Source organism: Equus caballus, chromosome 17 (genome assembly GCF_041296265.1).
Source record: "Equus caballus isolate H_3958 breed thoroughbred chromosome 17, TB-T2T, whole genome shotgun sequence".
Taxonomy (NCBI): Eukaryota; Metazoa; Chordata; class Mammalia; order Perissodactyla; family Equidae; genus Equus; species Equus caballus.
The window spans coordinates 35447137-35464053 of NC_091700.1; the positions used below are offsets into that span (position 1 = coordinate 35447137).

Genomic DNA, 16917 nt, shown 5'->3' on the forward strand with positions numbered 1-16917 from the left:
CAATCAATAATTTCTTAATTTTATTGAACATTTGGAGAGTTAGGAAAGTATTGTGGCTAAGAGCATGGATTCATTAACAGATGGATTCAGATCTCAGCTCTACCATTTCAGGCTGGTGATGATGGGCAAGTTACTCACCATCTCTGTAGCCCATTTCTCTCATCTATAAAATGGGGATGATGATACTATATACCTCCATGGGATTATTGTGAAAATTAAATAAATTATTTTATGTAAAGTATTTATAATAGTACCTAGCACATAAGTGCTATTATTATTATTAAATCCTATTAATATCTCCTCAAGCTACTCTTCCATTACATACACATTGGGAAATGCACTTATTAATATATTGTATGTGACCCAAGGATGCCATAAGAGCAAATGCTGGTGTGGTCATTGAAACATGTCTTGTAGAAGGCATTTCCTGTGACATTTGTCTTAAGATCATTTGCAGACTTGATGCTTACTAAGCATGTGTGATGTCCAAAAGCCCACTGAAGAAAACTTTTCAATGCAAAAAAATGTTTAAAAGACAGATATATTGAAATGATGGAAAAATGGAATCTCCAAACATTTCAGTTGTCACCAGGAAGACCTAATACAATGTCTAAAACCTACTTTTAGATACTTTTGAAATGAGAGAGAGATGATTCAGTTAATAAAAAGTAAGTTATGAGGTTAAAATATCTAGTTGTTCTAAAATTTCAGCATTCATTTTCTTAGTGTATGACTATTCTTACGACTCTTTCTAAAGACATTTGAATGCAAACTCTTAAAATACTGTAAAAATCTTTCATGTGAGATGATAGCAAATAATTTTGTGCCTTTTTAAAGGAAAGATGAAAGTTTGAATACCACTTTCGAATCAAGTGCCTCCTCTTTTAAATGTCACACAGCTGTTGCATGAGTCCTATCTCTATTGTGTTGAGTAATGGTAGAGAGGATTAGACACAGGTTGGTTGCTTGATGAAACAAATTGGCTTGCCAGTTACATTTGATAGACACTACATACTGAGCATCTGCTACTCCGCTTTACATGTTCACATTTTCCAGGCACACTAACTGATATTAACCGACATGTTAGAATCCCAGTTTATTAATTTCAGTCTGATGTGTAGTTGGAAGGGGATAGAATGCTCATTACAGTTGGTTGGCACATTCTCTTCCCAGAATAAATTTCTCCTTAGAAAACCCAGTCAAGTTTTGTTGATGAGGATAGTCAGGATAAACGCAGTTGAGTGATCTCAAGGACGTTCTGTGCCCTTTCTTCCTGTTGGGCCTCACCTTGCAAGTGGTCCAGGAAATGTCTGTCAGCCTGGTTGGAGCTCTTGGTATACTGACCAACATGAAATCTTTGGGAGTTCTTCCCCTGAGTGCATATTGGCTCTGCTTCCTTACATGACATTAGAACCTGCATGTTACCATTAGTTAGATCACAGATGATTTGGCATTATTTTTAGTTTCCTTGCTGAGACCAGAAGACCCCCTAGTTACTTTGGAAGATTTGAATGGTACTTCGGTTCCATCCATCATGCATTTACACATCATCTGTAGTCAGTTACGCATGCAGCTGACTATTCCCATTCAGTTTTCGTGGATTCTTGGTTCAGAGTGTGACATCTGACATGCAGACTGAGGGTGACGGCATAGTAAGAGATTTTCTTTTGATGGTCATCATGTTTTTCTGTGAAGGATTAGCACATTTTTATGTTGCTTACTAAGCAAGAGATTTTCAAGCAGAGCGTTAGACAATCTTTTATGACTAGATTCTCAGATAACTATTTAGAAATTGTATGTTACAGCAAGAAGACAAAGTTCTATACTTCTGCTAGGTTTCATTATGCTTAGCTGGAGGCTTTGACTCCCACAGTGTCAACAGAAGTCATTAAAACAAATCTGAGGGGACAGCTAATCTTTGACAAGGGAGCTGAGGGCCTACAATGGAGAAAAGAAAGTCTCTTTAACAAATGGTGCTGGGAAAACTGGAAATCCCCATGTAAAAGAATGAAAATTGACCATTCTTTTTCACCGTTCACAAAAATAAACTCCAAATTGATCAAAGACCTAAAGATTACACCTGAAACAATGTCTTCTAGAAGAGAATATAGGCAGTACATTCTTTGACATCAGTATCAAAAGGATCTTTTCACACACCATAACTCCTCAGATGAGGGAAACAATAGAAAAAATAAACAAATGGGACTTCATCAGACTAAAGAGCTTCTTCAAGGCAGGGGAAAACAGGATTGAAACAAAAAAACAGCCCACTAGTTGGGAAAAAATATTTACAAGTTACTTACCCGACAAAGGGTTAATCTCCATAATATATAGAGAACTCACACAGCTCAACAACAAAAAATCAAACAACCCGATCAAAAATGGGCAGGGGTCATGAACAGACATTTCTCCAAAGAAGATATACGGATGGCCAGTAGACACATGAAACGATGGTCATGATCGCTGATCATCAGGGAAATGCAAATCAAAACTACAATAAGATATCACCTTATACCTGTTAGAATGGTAAAAATAACCAAAACAAAAAGTGACAAATGTTGGAGAGGTTGTAGAGAAAAAGGAACCCTCATACACTGTTGGTGGGAATGCAAACTAGTGCAGCCACTATGGAAAACAGTATGGAGATTTCTCAAAAAATTAAAAATAGAAATACCTTATGACCCAGCCATATCACTACTGTGTATCTATCCAAAGAACTTGAAATCAGCAATTCCAAAAGTCCCATGCACCCCAATGTTCATCGCAGCATTATTTACAATAGCCAAGATGTGGAAGCAACCTAAATGCCCATCAACTGATGATTGGATAAAGAAGATATGGTATATATATATATATATATATATATATATATATATATATATATATACAATGGAATACTACTCAGCCAGAAAAAAAGATAAAATTGTCCCATTCACAGCAACATAGATGGAACTTGAAGGTATTATGTTAAGTGAAATAAGCCAGATAGAGAAAGACGAACTCTGTATGACTCCACTCATAGGTGGAAGTTAAACATAGAGACAAAGAGAACTGATCGGTGGTTACCAGGGGAAAGGGGGTTGGTGGGGGGAGGGCACAAAGGGTGAAGTGGTGCACCTACAACATGACTAACAATAATGTACAACTGAAATTTCCCAAGGTTGTAAACTATCATAATCTTAATAAAAAATTAAAAAAAAACAAATCTGAGGACAAAATTGTACAGTGCCAGATGGTTTTCTGACTTAGGGTTTTCTGTAGAATAATAGGTTTTTCTTAATTGAACTCATTTCTGGGTCAATTTTTTAGTCTTATTTCCAATCTGAGAATCCTACAGATACAGTTTCCTCTGTTTAAACATTCCTATATGTGAGTAATCAAAGTTCTGAATAAATTAATATTTTAAGTATAACTTGGGCAACACATTTTAAAGGGAAATCTGCAGTGAATGTATCAGAAAATTAATTATTTTATTAGTACTTTATTAATAATTCACTTAAGAAGAATATAGTGAGCACCTACTATGCACCTGGCATCAATATATGTGCTAATGATATAGATTAAGAAGCAGAGACAAGGTCTTTGTTCTCTTGAAGTCTACATTTGGGCAGAAGAGGTGTAAAAGACTGAAAACAAATTAGTAAATGAAAACCAAGCAGTAATGAGAAGTCCTGTTGAAAATTAAACAAGTGATAGAGAGTGAGTGTAAGCCTACTTCTGGTTGAGGGTCAGGAAAGATCTCCTTGAGATGATGACAGTTTAAATGATGTCTGATTGACAGACGAGTGGTGTCGTTCTGAGACTGGACAGTGAACCCACACCGCCGAAGCGGTGAGTGCTGAACTTTAACCATTAGGCCATCAAGGCTAGCTCTAAGGTCTGATTTTCTCAGTAAATTTAATATGAGGGGAGGTGATGGCCCCAGGCACAGACAGTCTCAGAAACCGTGAAACACTGTGTCCACTCAACTCCTGTGGTCAGGATATGTCACCTTTGAGCTCCTGAGGAAAGCAGCATTTGAGGAGGCATTTGAGGTTGTCACCTGGGGCTTTGGAGACGGAGGAGGTGGAGGAGTGAAGGATCAAGGATTGTTCAGCCCTTCCCTGCTTTCATTAGCTAACCTAATGCTACTCTAATTTTATCCTAGCTACATCTGGGTGGTTGCTACTTGTTTCTGCTGAGAAAGGAAAGTGATCGCTTCCAAGCAACTCAGGGGAGAGGCAAGAACGGTCCTTAAAATTTTCCCTCACACTGACCCCTCAAGGCTGCCACCCACTGCCCCTAATCCCAGGCTACCCACCAACTAAGAGACAACCTTCAGGCCTCTGTCATTTCCCAGGGTTGTCACTCTTGTTATTTCTGGGGGTGCATAGTTCCTTAGGACTTCTGAAGTTTTGGGAGGAGGATGCAACATGCCGTACCATTTGGCGTCTTGATAGGAACCCATGATTTCTCTGGAAATTATCAGGGTGTGTTACTTTGAGGAGAACCTTTAAGTGTATTTGAACTTTGAGATATATATACTAATGTATACTGTTGCCAGATACAGAATTAATGAAATTTGAAAGAATTTGGTGAAGAGTGCAAGCTGTCCAAAAATCAATAATATTTGTGCAATACTGAATATTAGCATGATACTGTGAAGGTGACAGACTCAAAGTGCATTTTGCAAGTGTCTTATTTTGTAGATGAAGAAAAAGATAAATAGAGAAAAGATTACCCAAGCCAGTTTTGAGGTGAAAAGTCTTGATTTTGGATAATATAACCAGATAACGTTTTCTGAAAGGACTGTAGAGAAAAAGAAAAAGAAAAAGAATCATTGTAAACGCATGGTCTTCACGCAGGTCAGAAAATCTTTTAATCATCATTTGGTCATCCTTGACGTTCCTACTTGTTTCTTTCCTACCAAATAACAACCAGGGACTAGGCCCTGACACTGTATGTTCATTGTTCTTGTGTATTCTCTTTCTATCTGTATCTCTGTGTTAGCTCTTACTTGGATGCACCTCCCCATCCCAACACACTCAGATCCCTCTCACGTTTCCCAAATTGATTCCAGAGTGCATGAAGGAGAAACAAAATGGTGAAGAAGGAAGGAGGTTTAATCATGAATGCTATGTCTCCCTTGTTCCCTTCATTCTCTTTCCAGTGGATACACACAGGGACACACAGACACGCACACACGCACATACAGAACCCGGAAACTGTGTCAGAGGTTCCAGTGCTGGACCCTGAAACGGATGCTTTTGTTTCTGTCGTGTTTCCTCGTGACTTTACTTTTTGTGTGCTGCAATTCTGTTGGGAAAAAGAACCTGATCATCTTCCAAAATGTCTGACTCTATTTTTTGTACATGTTTTTTACTCTATGGCAGGGTTATGGATTCTTCCCGAATGTCGTCTGGCAACAGTGACAAGATGGGGTGAGTTGACATGAGTGATCTGAGTGGTGAAAGGTACGGGGGGCATCGATGGCAACAACAGGTTTCCATAAGAGACTATAAGCTTCTGTAGGTAACTTTCTTTCCTGTTGGGCCTAGGTGGCAAAAGGAAGGAGGAGTCATAAGAGGGAGACTTCTTACTCACGGTTTGTTTGTGAGCCTTAGAAAGTAGTAGCCAAAGCTTTGAGGAAACTCTCAGAATGCCTGTGTGTAAGACTCTGCTAGAGTGGGCCAGGAGAGGAGAGAATCCTATTTGGAGCAAGGAGACGGTAGCAGTGGAGAGGGAGCAGTGGAGCTCTCAGCAGAAGAGAATGGAGCTAAACAGACCTCGGCTCCTTTCCTCAGCCTCCAGAGCTCTGCCACCATCTGAAGCTGGTGTCCCGAATGCCAAGCCACCGTCATATTGGAGGGAGCCCGTGCCTCAGACCTGCAATCATCTGAACCCTGTATGAGGAACAGAAAAGACATACATGATACATGAAGGGTCAGGATGTGGTGGAGGGTGTTGAGGATCAGGAAATTAGGAGGAGCTGGGGAAATGTGTGCCTACAACCTGGAGTTGAATTTTGAGCTGAATTCAACCTCGATGCAATTACACGTGAGAGTAAGGTTCAGTAGTGAAGAATGGTATTTCAATATCTTCATTCATTAGGCTTTTAGACCGGCCGATGATCTTCGTTACAACTATAGAAAGCCCTATTTCTAGGGAAGATTAAAATACTAGTTTCCAAATAACTAACATCCACATAATTTTTTAGGGTTCAACCAGTTTACCACTTGAAGACTACTTGTAACTAATTGCAAACAAGAGTGTAACTCTATGAAGTCACTTGGAGTCTGATCATATATGCTTTTAATTCTTTAGAAATGACCCCGATGAACTGACAGAAATAATCTGTGATGGAACCACCAACAAAAGGTGACGTATATACTCAGAGAGAGAGAGAGAGAGAGAGAGAGAGAGTGAGTGAAATGCAGACGCGGCATTATCCATGGGAATGCGGAATATTCTGGACAGTGATTCTAAGATCTTTTCTAAAATTTCGGATCCACTGAGCTAAGTCATGTTTATCATATTCTTAGATTCACAGAATCCTTGTTCAAATAAGTTGGTCACATCACTGTCCCATGTAGGAAATCTCAAATGACATGTTGTTGCATTTCTTGGTGTTTACGTTAACATGGAACAACTCTCCAGGCTCCGTGATGATTTGTTATGAGGACCAAATAAGTGTTAAACACTTAGGATGATGTCTGGCACGTAATAAATACCATTTAAGTGCTTATTAGATGGAACAAAAGTTTTCCGTGTACTTAGTCATGTCATCTGAAAACAGCGATAATTTTCATTTTTCCTGTCCAGTCCTTATACCTCTCACTTCTTTTTCTGACGTCATTGAGCAGTGTTGGAAGGCATATGGCTCTTGGGAGGAAATAAAAGGAGGTCAGGACTGGAGAACAGGATTGAGGGAGAGAGAGGTGCGCCACAAGGATGAGGGCTGGCAGGGCCAGGTTTTGAAGGGCATTGTAGGCTCTGCTGAATGGTTTTGGCTCAATCCTAGTAGCACTGGCAAGGCAATGAGGGGTCATGCTTGAGGCTCTGCAAACAATACAAACTCCAATCGTGAACCGTAGACGTACCAACTGTAGCTTTCTAGAGAGGTAGGCTTTTCTAGAGATGCACTCCTAGACTGTGCATTCCCAGGTATGTGGACATCTTTTGGGGTGACGTCTGGGATGTGGAGAGGGTATGTTGTCTCTGCCGCTATATGGGCTTTTAAGGGCTGGAGAGTCTGTGCAGCTCGATATTCCCTCTCCCACGTGAATGCTGAGAAGAGTGAGAGCTGACCACAAAACAGGGAGCCGACTCCAGACAGAGTGTGGAGAGACCCAGTGAAGATAGCCCTTTGAGTCTTTAGTCAGGAGGTTGACAGAGCCAATCAAGACATAGACTCAATAAGGGGCATTGTTCTAAATGCACTTTCAAGTTTCCTTGGTAGAATAGGTTGGATGTAGGATGAGTTGAGACAGACAATTTTTGGTTTTTCAACGTCAGCCTTTTTGTACTATCTCCTTTTTTCCCCAATCTCATTTTCACCAGAACAAGCACCAGGAGAGCTATTTTTGAAACACTTTTTCCATTGTAAGAATTCGAAACTTATGCAGATTTCTAAATTGTGGTAAATGCATGTAACCTAAAATTGATCATCTTCAGCATTTTTAAGTGTGCCATTCTGTAGCGTTAGGTACCTTCATATTGTTGTGCAGCCAACCTGCAGAACTCTTCTCGTCTTGCAAAACTGAAACTCTGTACACATTAAACTACTCTCCCCGTTGCCCCTTTCCCAAGCTCTTGGCAACCACCATTCTACCTTCTGTCTCTGTGAGTTTGACTACTCTAGGTATGTCATGTCAGTGGAATCATGCAAAATTTGTCTTCTTGTGCCTAGTTATTTCATTTAGCACAATGCCCTCAAAGTCAATCCATGTTGCAGCATGTGTCAGAATTTCATTTCTTTTTAAGACTGAACAATATTCCAACACATACAGAAATTTCTCGCACATGGTTCCAAAAGCTCCAGTATACCCTTTACTTACATTTCCAATTGTTAACATTTTGTCACATTTCCTTTGTTATTCCCATCATATGGATATGTAGGTATATAGACATAAATCTATCTATCTATCTATCTATCGATCGATCTATAGATATATATAGAAAGAGAGAGAGAGAAAGAAAATACGTTTAGATATAGATATACACATAGAAAGAGCTCTCTCTCTCAATATATCTGTATCTAGATCTGATTTTTATGTGAGTTGAGGCAGAAGATGTTTGATAGACACACACGTGACACACACCTTCCTACACACTTAGGCTCTATTCCTGAATCATTAGAGAGAAAATGCAGACCACATACCCTTTACTCCTGAATATTTCAGTTTTATTTTTCTACCTTCGGGGACTCCTAACCACAGCACAGTGATCAAAATCAGAAAATTTTCACTTCCGTAACCATAATACGATTACCAGAATTGGAAAATGAAAGCCATAATAGAATATTATCTGATTTATGGTTTACATTGCGACTCACTCTTGGTGTCATACATTCTATGGGTTTGGATGAAAGTAGAATGACATGAATCTGTCATTAGAGTTTCATAACGATGGAGTATTTTCACTGCCCTAAAAGTCCTTTGTGCTCCGCCCATTCATCCTTCTCCCCGCCAACTCCTGGCAGCCACCGATCTCTTCCTGTCGCCCCAATTTTGCCACGTCCAGAATGTCATATAGTTGGCCTCGTACAGTATGCAACCTTTTCAGATTGGCTTCTTTCACAAAGTAACATGCATGTAAGGTTTCTTTTCACAGCTTGATAGCTCGTTGCTTTTTAGCGCTGAATAATATGCCGTTGACTAGATGTACCACGGTTTGTTCATCCGTTCATCTGGTGCAGGACATCTTGGTTGCTTCCGCTTTTTGGCGATTACGAGTAAAGCTGCTATCAGCATTTGTGTGCAGGTTTTCATCTGCGTGTAAGTTTTGAACTCCTTGGGGTAAATACCAAGGAGCGTATGTTAAGCTGGATCGTACGTTAAGGGTTATGCTTGGTTTTGTAAGAAACCCCTAAACTGCCTTCCAGAGTGGCTGTTCCGTTTTGCCTTGCCACCCATACTGAATGAGTGTCTCCATTGCTCCACATGCTTGTCAGCAATTGCTGTTGTTAGTGTTCCATATTTTGACTATTCTAACAGGTGTGTAGTGGTATCTCATTGTTGTTCAATTTGCATTTCCCTGGAGCCATATGATGTGGAGCATCGTCTCGTACTCTTAGTTGCCATTTTTATGTCTTCTTTGGCCAGATGTCTGTTAAGTTGTTTGCCCCATTTTTTAATCTGGTTGTGTGTGTTCTTGTTGTTTAGTTTTAAGATTTCTTTGCGTATTTGTATATTTGTTATTCCTTTATCAACTGTGCCTTTTGCAAATGTTTTCTCCCAGTCTGTGGCTTGTGTTTTTATCCCTTGACATTGTGTCTTGAGGAGCAGCAGTTTAAAATGTTAATGAAGTCCAGCTTATCGGTTATTCCTTTCATGATCTTGATTTTGCTGTCACATCTAGAAAGTCATGTTTCTAAAGAGGTCATCTCGGTTTTCTTCCGTGTTATTGTCTTCTAGGAATTCTAGAGTTTTGCTTTTTACATGTGGGTCTATAATGCATTTTGATTTCCGTTTTGTAAAGGTGTAAAGGTCCATGTGCACGTTCATTGTCTCGCACGTGGATGTCCAGTTCTTCCAGCACCATTCGTTGATAAGACTGTCTTTGCTCCATTGTATGGTCTGTGCTCCTTTGTCAAAGAACGGTGGAGTATGTTAACGGGCATCTATTTCTAGGCTCTCTGTTCTGCTCCTTTGGTCCATTTGTCTGTTCTTTCGCCAGTACCACACTGTCTTGATTGCTGTAGCTTTATAGTGAATTTTGACATTGGCTCATGTCAGTCCTTCAACTTTTTTCTTCTTTGATATTATGTTGACTTTTAAAAAGCTATTGCAGTTGCGATACGGTCAGAGAAAATCTATATGATATTGCTCCCGCGCACGTTATTAATGCTTTGTTTATGCCCAAATATGTTGTCTGTTTTCATAAATGTCACTTGTGTGCTCTCAAACAAGATGTGTTCTGTTTGCTCTGGAGAGAGATCGTGTCAGTCTGTTCTTATTTTCTTTGCTCTTTTTGGAAGCTTTTAGAATTTTCTCTTCATTTCCATGGATCCTTTACAGATAATTTTTTACTTCCTTCTTTAACTTTGTGAAATTTATCTTCATTAGTTTTTGAATATTTCCTCTTCTCTGTTTTCTTGTTTTTCATCTTAGATGTCTTGGATTTCATTTATTTCAGATGTTAGATGTCTTTTTTTACCCACCATATCACACTGCTGTTCTTTTAAATATTCTCTCACTTTATTGTTTTATTGTGTTTTCTGGGAGAGTTTCTCAATGTCATTTTCCATGTCTAAATAATTTGCTGTTCTCATGTATCCACACTGCTATTTATCCCATGACTTAAGTCTTTAACAATCGTCCTTTTACACCTATTTCCTCATGAGGTTTTCCTTATGGTTTCTCATTGTCACTTCGTGCTACTAACATCTTCCCTTGTATCTTTAAGTGTATTTGTCATGCTTATGTTCCAGTATGTTCCAGTAGTTCTACTTCAAATGGTCTATGTTGCTCACTTTGTTGTATTTCTTTTTCAGTCGTTGTACTCCTCAGGTATGTAATTGTTTTGACTTGTGAGCTTTCATTCCTTGTGGCTGTTGGCTACTCTGTCTGGCATCTTGTATTAGAGAAGGGCTAACGTTTTGCTTGGGACCATCTCAGTCTGTGGCTGTTATCTCAGAATAATTATTAATAGTGTGTCCTTTTCACTCTCAGAAGTGTCCTCTCTTGGGTGCTGTATTATATAGTCACCTTTGTTGAGACCTAGGACCTAAGGTGTGTTTTTCTAAGTAAGTTTAATATGAGGGGAGGTGATGGCCCCAGGCGCAGACAGTCTCAGAAACCGTGAAACACTGTGACCACTCAACTCCTGTGGTCAGGATCTGTCACCTTTGAGCTCTTGGGGAAAGCGGCATTTGAGGAGGCATTTGAGGTTGTCACCTGGGGCTTGGGAGACGGAGGAGGTGGAGGAGTGAAGGATCAAGGATTGTTCAGCCCTTCCCTGCTTTCATCAGCTAACCTAATGCTACTCTAATTTTATCCTAGCTACATCTGGGTGGTTGCTACTTGTTTCTGCTGAGAAAGGAAAGTGATCGCTTCCAAGCAACTCAGGGGAGAGGCAAGAACGGTCCTTAAAACTTTCCCTCACACTGAGCCCCTCAAGGCTGCCACCCACTGCCCCTAATCCCAGGCTACCCACCAATTAAGAGACAGCCTTCAGGCCTCTGTCATTTCCCAGGGTTGTCACTCTTGTTATTTCTGGGGGTGCATAGTTCCTTAGGACTTCTGAAGTTTTGGGAGGAGGATGCAACATGCCGTACCATTTGGCGTCTTGATAGGAACCCATGATTTCTCTGGAAATTATCAGGGTGTGTTACTTTGATGAGAACCTTTAAGTGCATTTGAACTTTAAGAGATATATACTAATGTATATTGTTGCCAGATACAGAATTAATGAAATTCGAAAGAATTTGGTGAAGAGTGCAGGCTGTCCAAAAATCAATAATATTTGTGCAATGCTGAATATTAGCATGATACTGTGAAGGTGACAGACTCAAAGTGCATTTTGCAAGTGTCTTATTTTGTAGATGAAGAAAAAGATAAATAGAGAAAAGATTACCCAAGCCAGTTCTGAGGTGAAAAGTCTTGATTTTGGATAATATAACCAGATAACGTTTTCTGAAAGGACTGTAGAGAAAAAGAAAAAGAAAAAGAATCATTGTAAACGCATGGTCTTCACGCAGGTCAGAAAATCTTTTAATCATCGTTTGGTCATCCTTGACCTTCCTACTTGTTTCTTTCCTACCAAATAACAACCAGGGACTAGGCCCTGACACTGTATGTTCATTGTTCTTGTGTATTCTCTTTCTATCTGTATCTCTGTGTTAGCTCTTACTTGGATGCACCTCCCCATCCCGACACACTCAGATCCCTCTCACGTTTCCCAAATTGATTCCAGAGTGCATGAAGGAGAAACAAAATGGTGAAGAAGGAAGGAGGTTTAATCATGAATGCTATGTCTCCCTTGTTCCCTTCATTCTCTTTCCAGTGGATACACACAGGGACACACAGACACGCACACACGCACATACAGAACCCGGAAACTGTGTCAGAGGTTCCAGTGCTGGACCCTGAAACGGATGCTTTTGTTTCTGTCGTGTTTCCTCGTGACTTTACTTTTTGTGTACTGCAATTCTGTTGGGAAAAAGAACCTGATCATCTTCCAAAATGTCTGACTCTATTTTTTGTACATGTTTTTTACTCTATGGCAGGGTTATGGATTCTTCCCGAATGTCGTCTGGCAACAGTGACAAGATGGGGTGAGTTGACATGAGTGATCTGAGTGGTGAAAGGTACGGGGGGCATCGATGGCAACAACAGGTTTCCATAAGAGACTATAAGCTTCTGTAGGTAACTTTCTTTCCTGTTGGGCCTAGGTGGCAAAAGGAAGGAGGAGTCATAAGAGGGAGACTTCTTACTCACGGTTTGTTTGTGAGCCTTAGAAAGTAGTAGCCAAAGCTTTGAGGAAACTCTCAGAATGCCTGTGTGTAAGACTCTGCTAGAGTGGGCCAGGAGAGGAGAGAATCCTATTTGGAGCAAGGAGACGGTAGCAGTGGAGAGGGAGCAGTGGAGCTCTCAGCAGAAGAGAATGGAGCTAAACAGACCTCGGCTCCTTTCCTCAGCCTCCAGAGCTCTGCCACCATCTGAAGCTGGTGTCCCGAATGCCAAGCCACCGTCATATTGGAGGGAGCCCGTGCCTCAGACCTGCAATCATCTGAACCCTGTATGAGGAACAGAAAAGACATACATGATACATGAAGGGTCAGGATGTGGTGGAGGGTGTTGAGGATCAGGAAATTAGGAGGAGCTGGGGAAATGTGTGCCTACAACCTGGAGTTGAATTTTGAGCTAAATTCAACCTCGATGCAATTACACGTGAGAGTAAGGTTCAGTAGTGAAGAATGGTATTTCAATATCTTCATTCATTAGGCTTTTAGACCGGCCGAAGATCTTCGTTACAACTATAGAAAGCCCTATTTCTAGGGAAGATTAAAATACTAGTTTCCAAATAACTAACATCCACATAATTTTTTAGGGTTCAACCAGTTTACCACTTGAAGACTACTTGTAACTAATTGCAAACAAGAGTGTAACTCTATGAAGTCACTTGGAGTCTGATCATATATGCTTTTAATTCTTTAGAAATGACCCCGATGAACTGACAGAAATAATCTGTGATGGAACCACCAACAAAAGGTGACGTATATACTCAGAGAGAGAGAGAGAGAGAGAGAGAGAGAGAGAGTGAGTGAAATGCAGACGCGGCATTATCCATGGGAATGCGGAATATTCTGGACAGTGATTCTAAGATCTTTTCTAAAATTTCGGATCCACTGAGCTAAGTCATGTTTATCATATTCTTAGATTCACAGAATCCTTGTTCAAATAAGTTGGTCACATCACTGTCCCATGTAGGAAATCTCAAATGACATGTTGTTGCATTTCTTGGTGTTTACGTTAACATGGAACAACTCTCCAGGCTCCGTGATGATTTGTTATGAGGACCAAATAAGTGTTAAACACTTAGGATGATGTCTGGCACGTAATAAATACCATTTAAGTGCTTATTAGATGGAACAAAAGTTTTCCGTGTATTTAGTCATGTCATCTGAAAACAGCGATAATTTTCATTTTTCCTGTCCAGTCCTTATACCTCTCACTTCTTTTTCTGACGTCATTGAGCAGTGTTGGAAGGCATATGGCTCTTGGGAGGAAATAAAAGGAGGTCAGGACTGGAGAACAGGATTGAGGGAGAGAGAGGTGCGCCACAAGGATGAGGGCTGGCAGGGCCAGGTTTTGAAGGGCATTGTAGGCTCTGCTGAATGGTTTTGGCTCAATCCTAGTAGCACTGGCAAGGCAATGAGGGGTCATGCTTGAGGCTCTGCAAACAATACAAACTCCAATCGTGAACCGTAGACGTACCAACTGTAGCTTTCTAGAGAGGTAGGCTTTTCTAGAGATGCACTCCTAGACTGTGCATTCCCAGGTATGTGGACATCTTTTGGGGTGATGTCTGGGATGTGGAGAGGGTATGTTGTCTCTGCCGCTATATGGGCTTTTAAGGGCTGGAGAGTCTGTGCAGCTCGATATTCCCTCTCCCACGTGAATGCTGAGAAGAGTGAGAGCTGACCACAAAACAGGGAGCCGACTCCAGACAGAGTGTGGAGAGACCCAGTGAAGATAGCCCTTTGAGTCTTTAGTCAGGAGGTTGACAGAGCCAATCAAGACATAGACTCAATAAGGGGCATTGTTCTAAATGCACTTTCAAGTTTCCTTGGTAGAATAGGTTGGATGTAGGATGAGTTGAGACAGACAATTTTTGGTTTTTCAACGTCAGCCTTTTTGTACTATCTCCTTTTTTCCCCAATCTCATTTTCACCAGAACAAGCACCAGGAGAGCTATTTTTGAAACACTTTTTCCATTGTAAGAATTCGAAACTTATGCAGATTTCTAAATTGTGGTAAATGCATGTAACCTAAAATTGATCATCTTCAGCATTTTTAAGTGTGCCATTCTGTAGCGTTAGGTACCTTCATATTGTTGTGCAGCCAACCTGCAGAACTCTTCTCGTCTTGCAAAACTGAAACTCTGTACACATTAAACTACTCTCCCCGTTGCCCCTTTCCCAAGCTCTTGGCAACCACCATTCTACCTTCTGTCTCTGTGAGTTTGACTACTCTAGGTATGTCATGTCAGTGGAATCATGCAAAATTTGTCTTCTTGTGCCTAGTTATTTCATTTAGCACAATGCCCTCAAAGTCAATCCATGTTGCAGCATGTGTCAGAATTTCATTTCTTTTTAAGACTGAACAATATTCCAACACATACAGAAATTTCTCGCACATGGTTCCAAAAGCTCCAGTATACCCTTTACTTACATTTCCAATTGTTAACATTTTGTCACATTTCCTTTGTTATTCCCATCATATGGATATGTAGGTATATAGACATAAATCTATCTATCTATCTATCTATCGATCGATCTATAGATATATATAGAAAGAGAGAGAGAGAAAGAAAATACGTTTAGATATAGATATACACATAGAAAGAGCTCTCTCTCTCAATATATCTGTATCTAGATCTGATTTTTATGTGAGTTGAGGCAGAAGATGTTTGATAGACACACACGTGACACACACCTTCCTACACACTTAGGCTCTATTCCTGAATCATTAGAGAGAAAATGCAGACCACATACCCTTTACTCCTGAATATTTCAGTTTTATTTTTCTACCTTCGGGGACTCCTAACCACAGCACAGTGATCAAAATCAGAAAATTTTCACTTCCGTAACCATAATACGATTACCAGAATTGGAAAATGAAAGCCATAATAGAATATTATCTGATTTATGGTTTACATTGCGACTCACTCTTGGTGTCATACATTCTATGGGTTTGGATGAAAGTAGAATGACATGAATCTGTCATTAGAGTTTCATAACGATGGAGTATTTTCACTGCCCTAAAAGTCCTTTGTGCTCCGCCTATTCATCCTTCTCCCCGCCAACTCCTGGCAGCCACCGATCTCTTCCTGTCGCCCCAATTTTGCCACGTCCAGAATGTCATATAGTTGGCCTCGTACAGTATGCAACCTTTTCAGATTGGCTTCTTTCACAAAGTAACATGCATGTAAGGTTTCTTTTCACAGCTTGATAGCTCGTTGCTTTTTAGCGCTGAATAATATGCCGTTGACTAGATGTACCACGGTTTGTTCATCCGTTCATCTGGTGCAGGACATCTTGGTTGCTTCCGCTTTTTGGCGATTACGAGTAAAGCTGCTATCAGCATTTGTGTGCAGGTTTTCATCTGCGTGTAAGTTTTGAACTCCTTGGGGTAAATACCAAGGAGCGTATGTTAAGCTGGATCGTACGTTAAGGGTTATGCTTGGTTTTGTAAGAAACCCCTAAACTGCCTTCCAGAGTGGCTGTTCCGTTTTGCCTTGCCACCCATACTGAATGAGTGTCTCCATTGCTCCACATGCTTGTCAGCAATTGCTGTTGTTAGTGTTCCATATTTTGACTATTCTAACAGGTGTGTAGTGGTATCTCATTGTTGTTCAATTTGCATTTCCCTGGAGCCATATGATGTGGAGCATCGTCTCGTACTCTTAGTTGCCATTTTTATGTCTTCTTTGGCCAGATGTCTGTTAAGTTGTTTGCCCCATTTTTTAATCTGGTTGTGTGTGTTCTTGTTGTTTAGTTTTAAGATTTCTTTGCGTATTTGTATATTTGTTATTCCTTTATCAACTGTGCCTTTTGCAAATGTTTTCTCCCAGTCTGTGGCTTGTGTTTTTATCCTCTTGACATTGTGTCTTGTGGAGCAGCAGTTTAAAATGTTAATGAAGTCCAGCTTATCAGTTATTCCTTTCATGATCTTGATTTTGCTGTCACATCTAGAAAGTCATGTTTCTAAAGAGGTCATCTCGGTTTTCTTCCGTGTTATTGTCTTCTAGGAATTCTAGAGTTTTGCTTTTTACATGTGGGTCTATAATGCATTTTGATTTCCGTTTTGTAAAGGTGTAAAGGTCCATGTGCACGTTCATTGTCTCGCACGTGGATGTCCAGTTCTTCCAGCACCATTCGTTGATAAGACTGTCTTTGCTCCATTGTATGGTCTGTGCTCCTTTGTCAAAGAACGGTGGAGTATGTTAACGGGCATCTATTTCTAGGCTCTCTGTTCTGCTCCTTTGGTCCAT

General features: G+C 40.3%; 1 protein-coding gene and 1 long non-coding RNA gene across 2 annotated transcripts in view; one reads left to right on the forward strand and one right to left on the reverse strand.

The window, feature by feature from the left end:
* Nucleotides 1-16917, forward strand: part of LOC138918352 (phosphatidylinositol 3,4,5-trisphosphate 3-phosphatase TPTE2-like) — a 367155-nt gene that overhangs the window by 11165 nt on the left and 339073 nt on the right. Inside the window, exons 3-6 of the mRNA XM_070239587.1 lie at nt 5373-5420; nt 6304-6357; nt 12428-12475; nt 13359-13412. Coding sequence (XP_070095688.1) covers nt 5377-5420; nt 6304-6357; nt 12428-12475; nt 13359-13412 — 200 coding nt within the window. The 5' untranslated portion in view covers nt 5373-5376. The remainder of the gene's footprint in view (nt 1-5372; nt 5421-6303; nt 6358-12427; nt 12476-13358; nt 13413-16917) is intronic.
* Nucleotides 1082-12937, reverse strand: LOC138918364 (uncharacterized). The gene is made up of 4 exons (XR_011427696.1): nt 12639-12937; nt 11776-11843; nt 4721-5882; nt 1082-1938 (listed from the first exon to the last, which is right to left on the reverse strand). It is a non-coding gene; the product is annotated as an uncharacterized lncRNA (long non-coding RNA).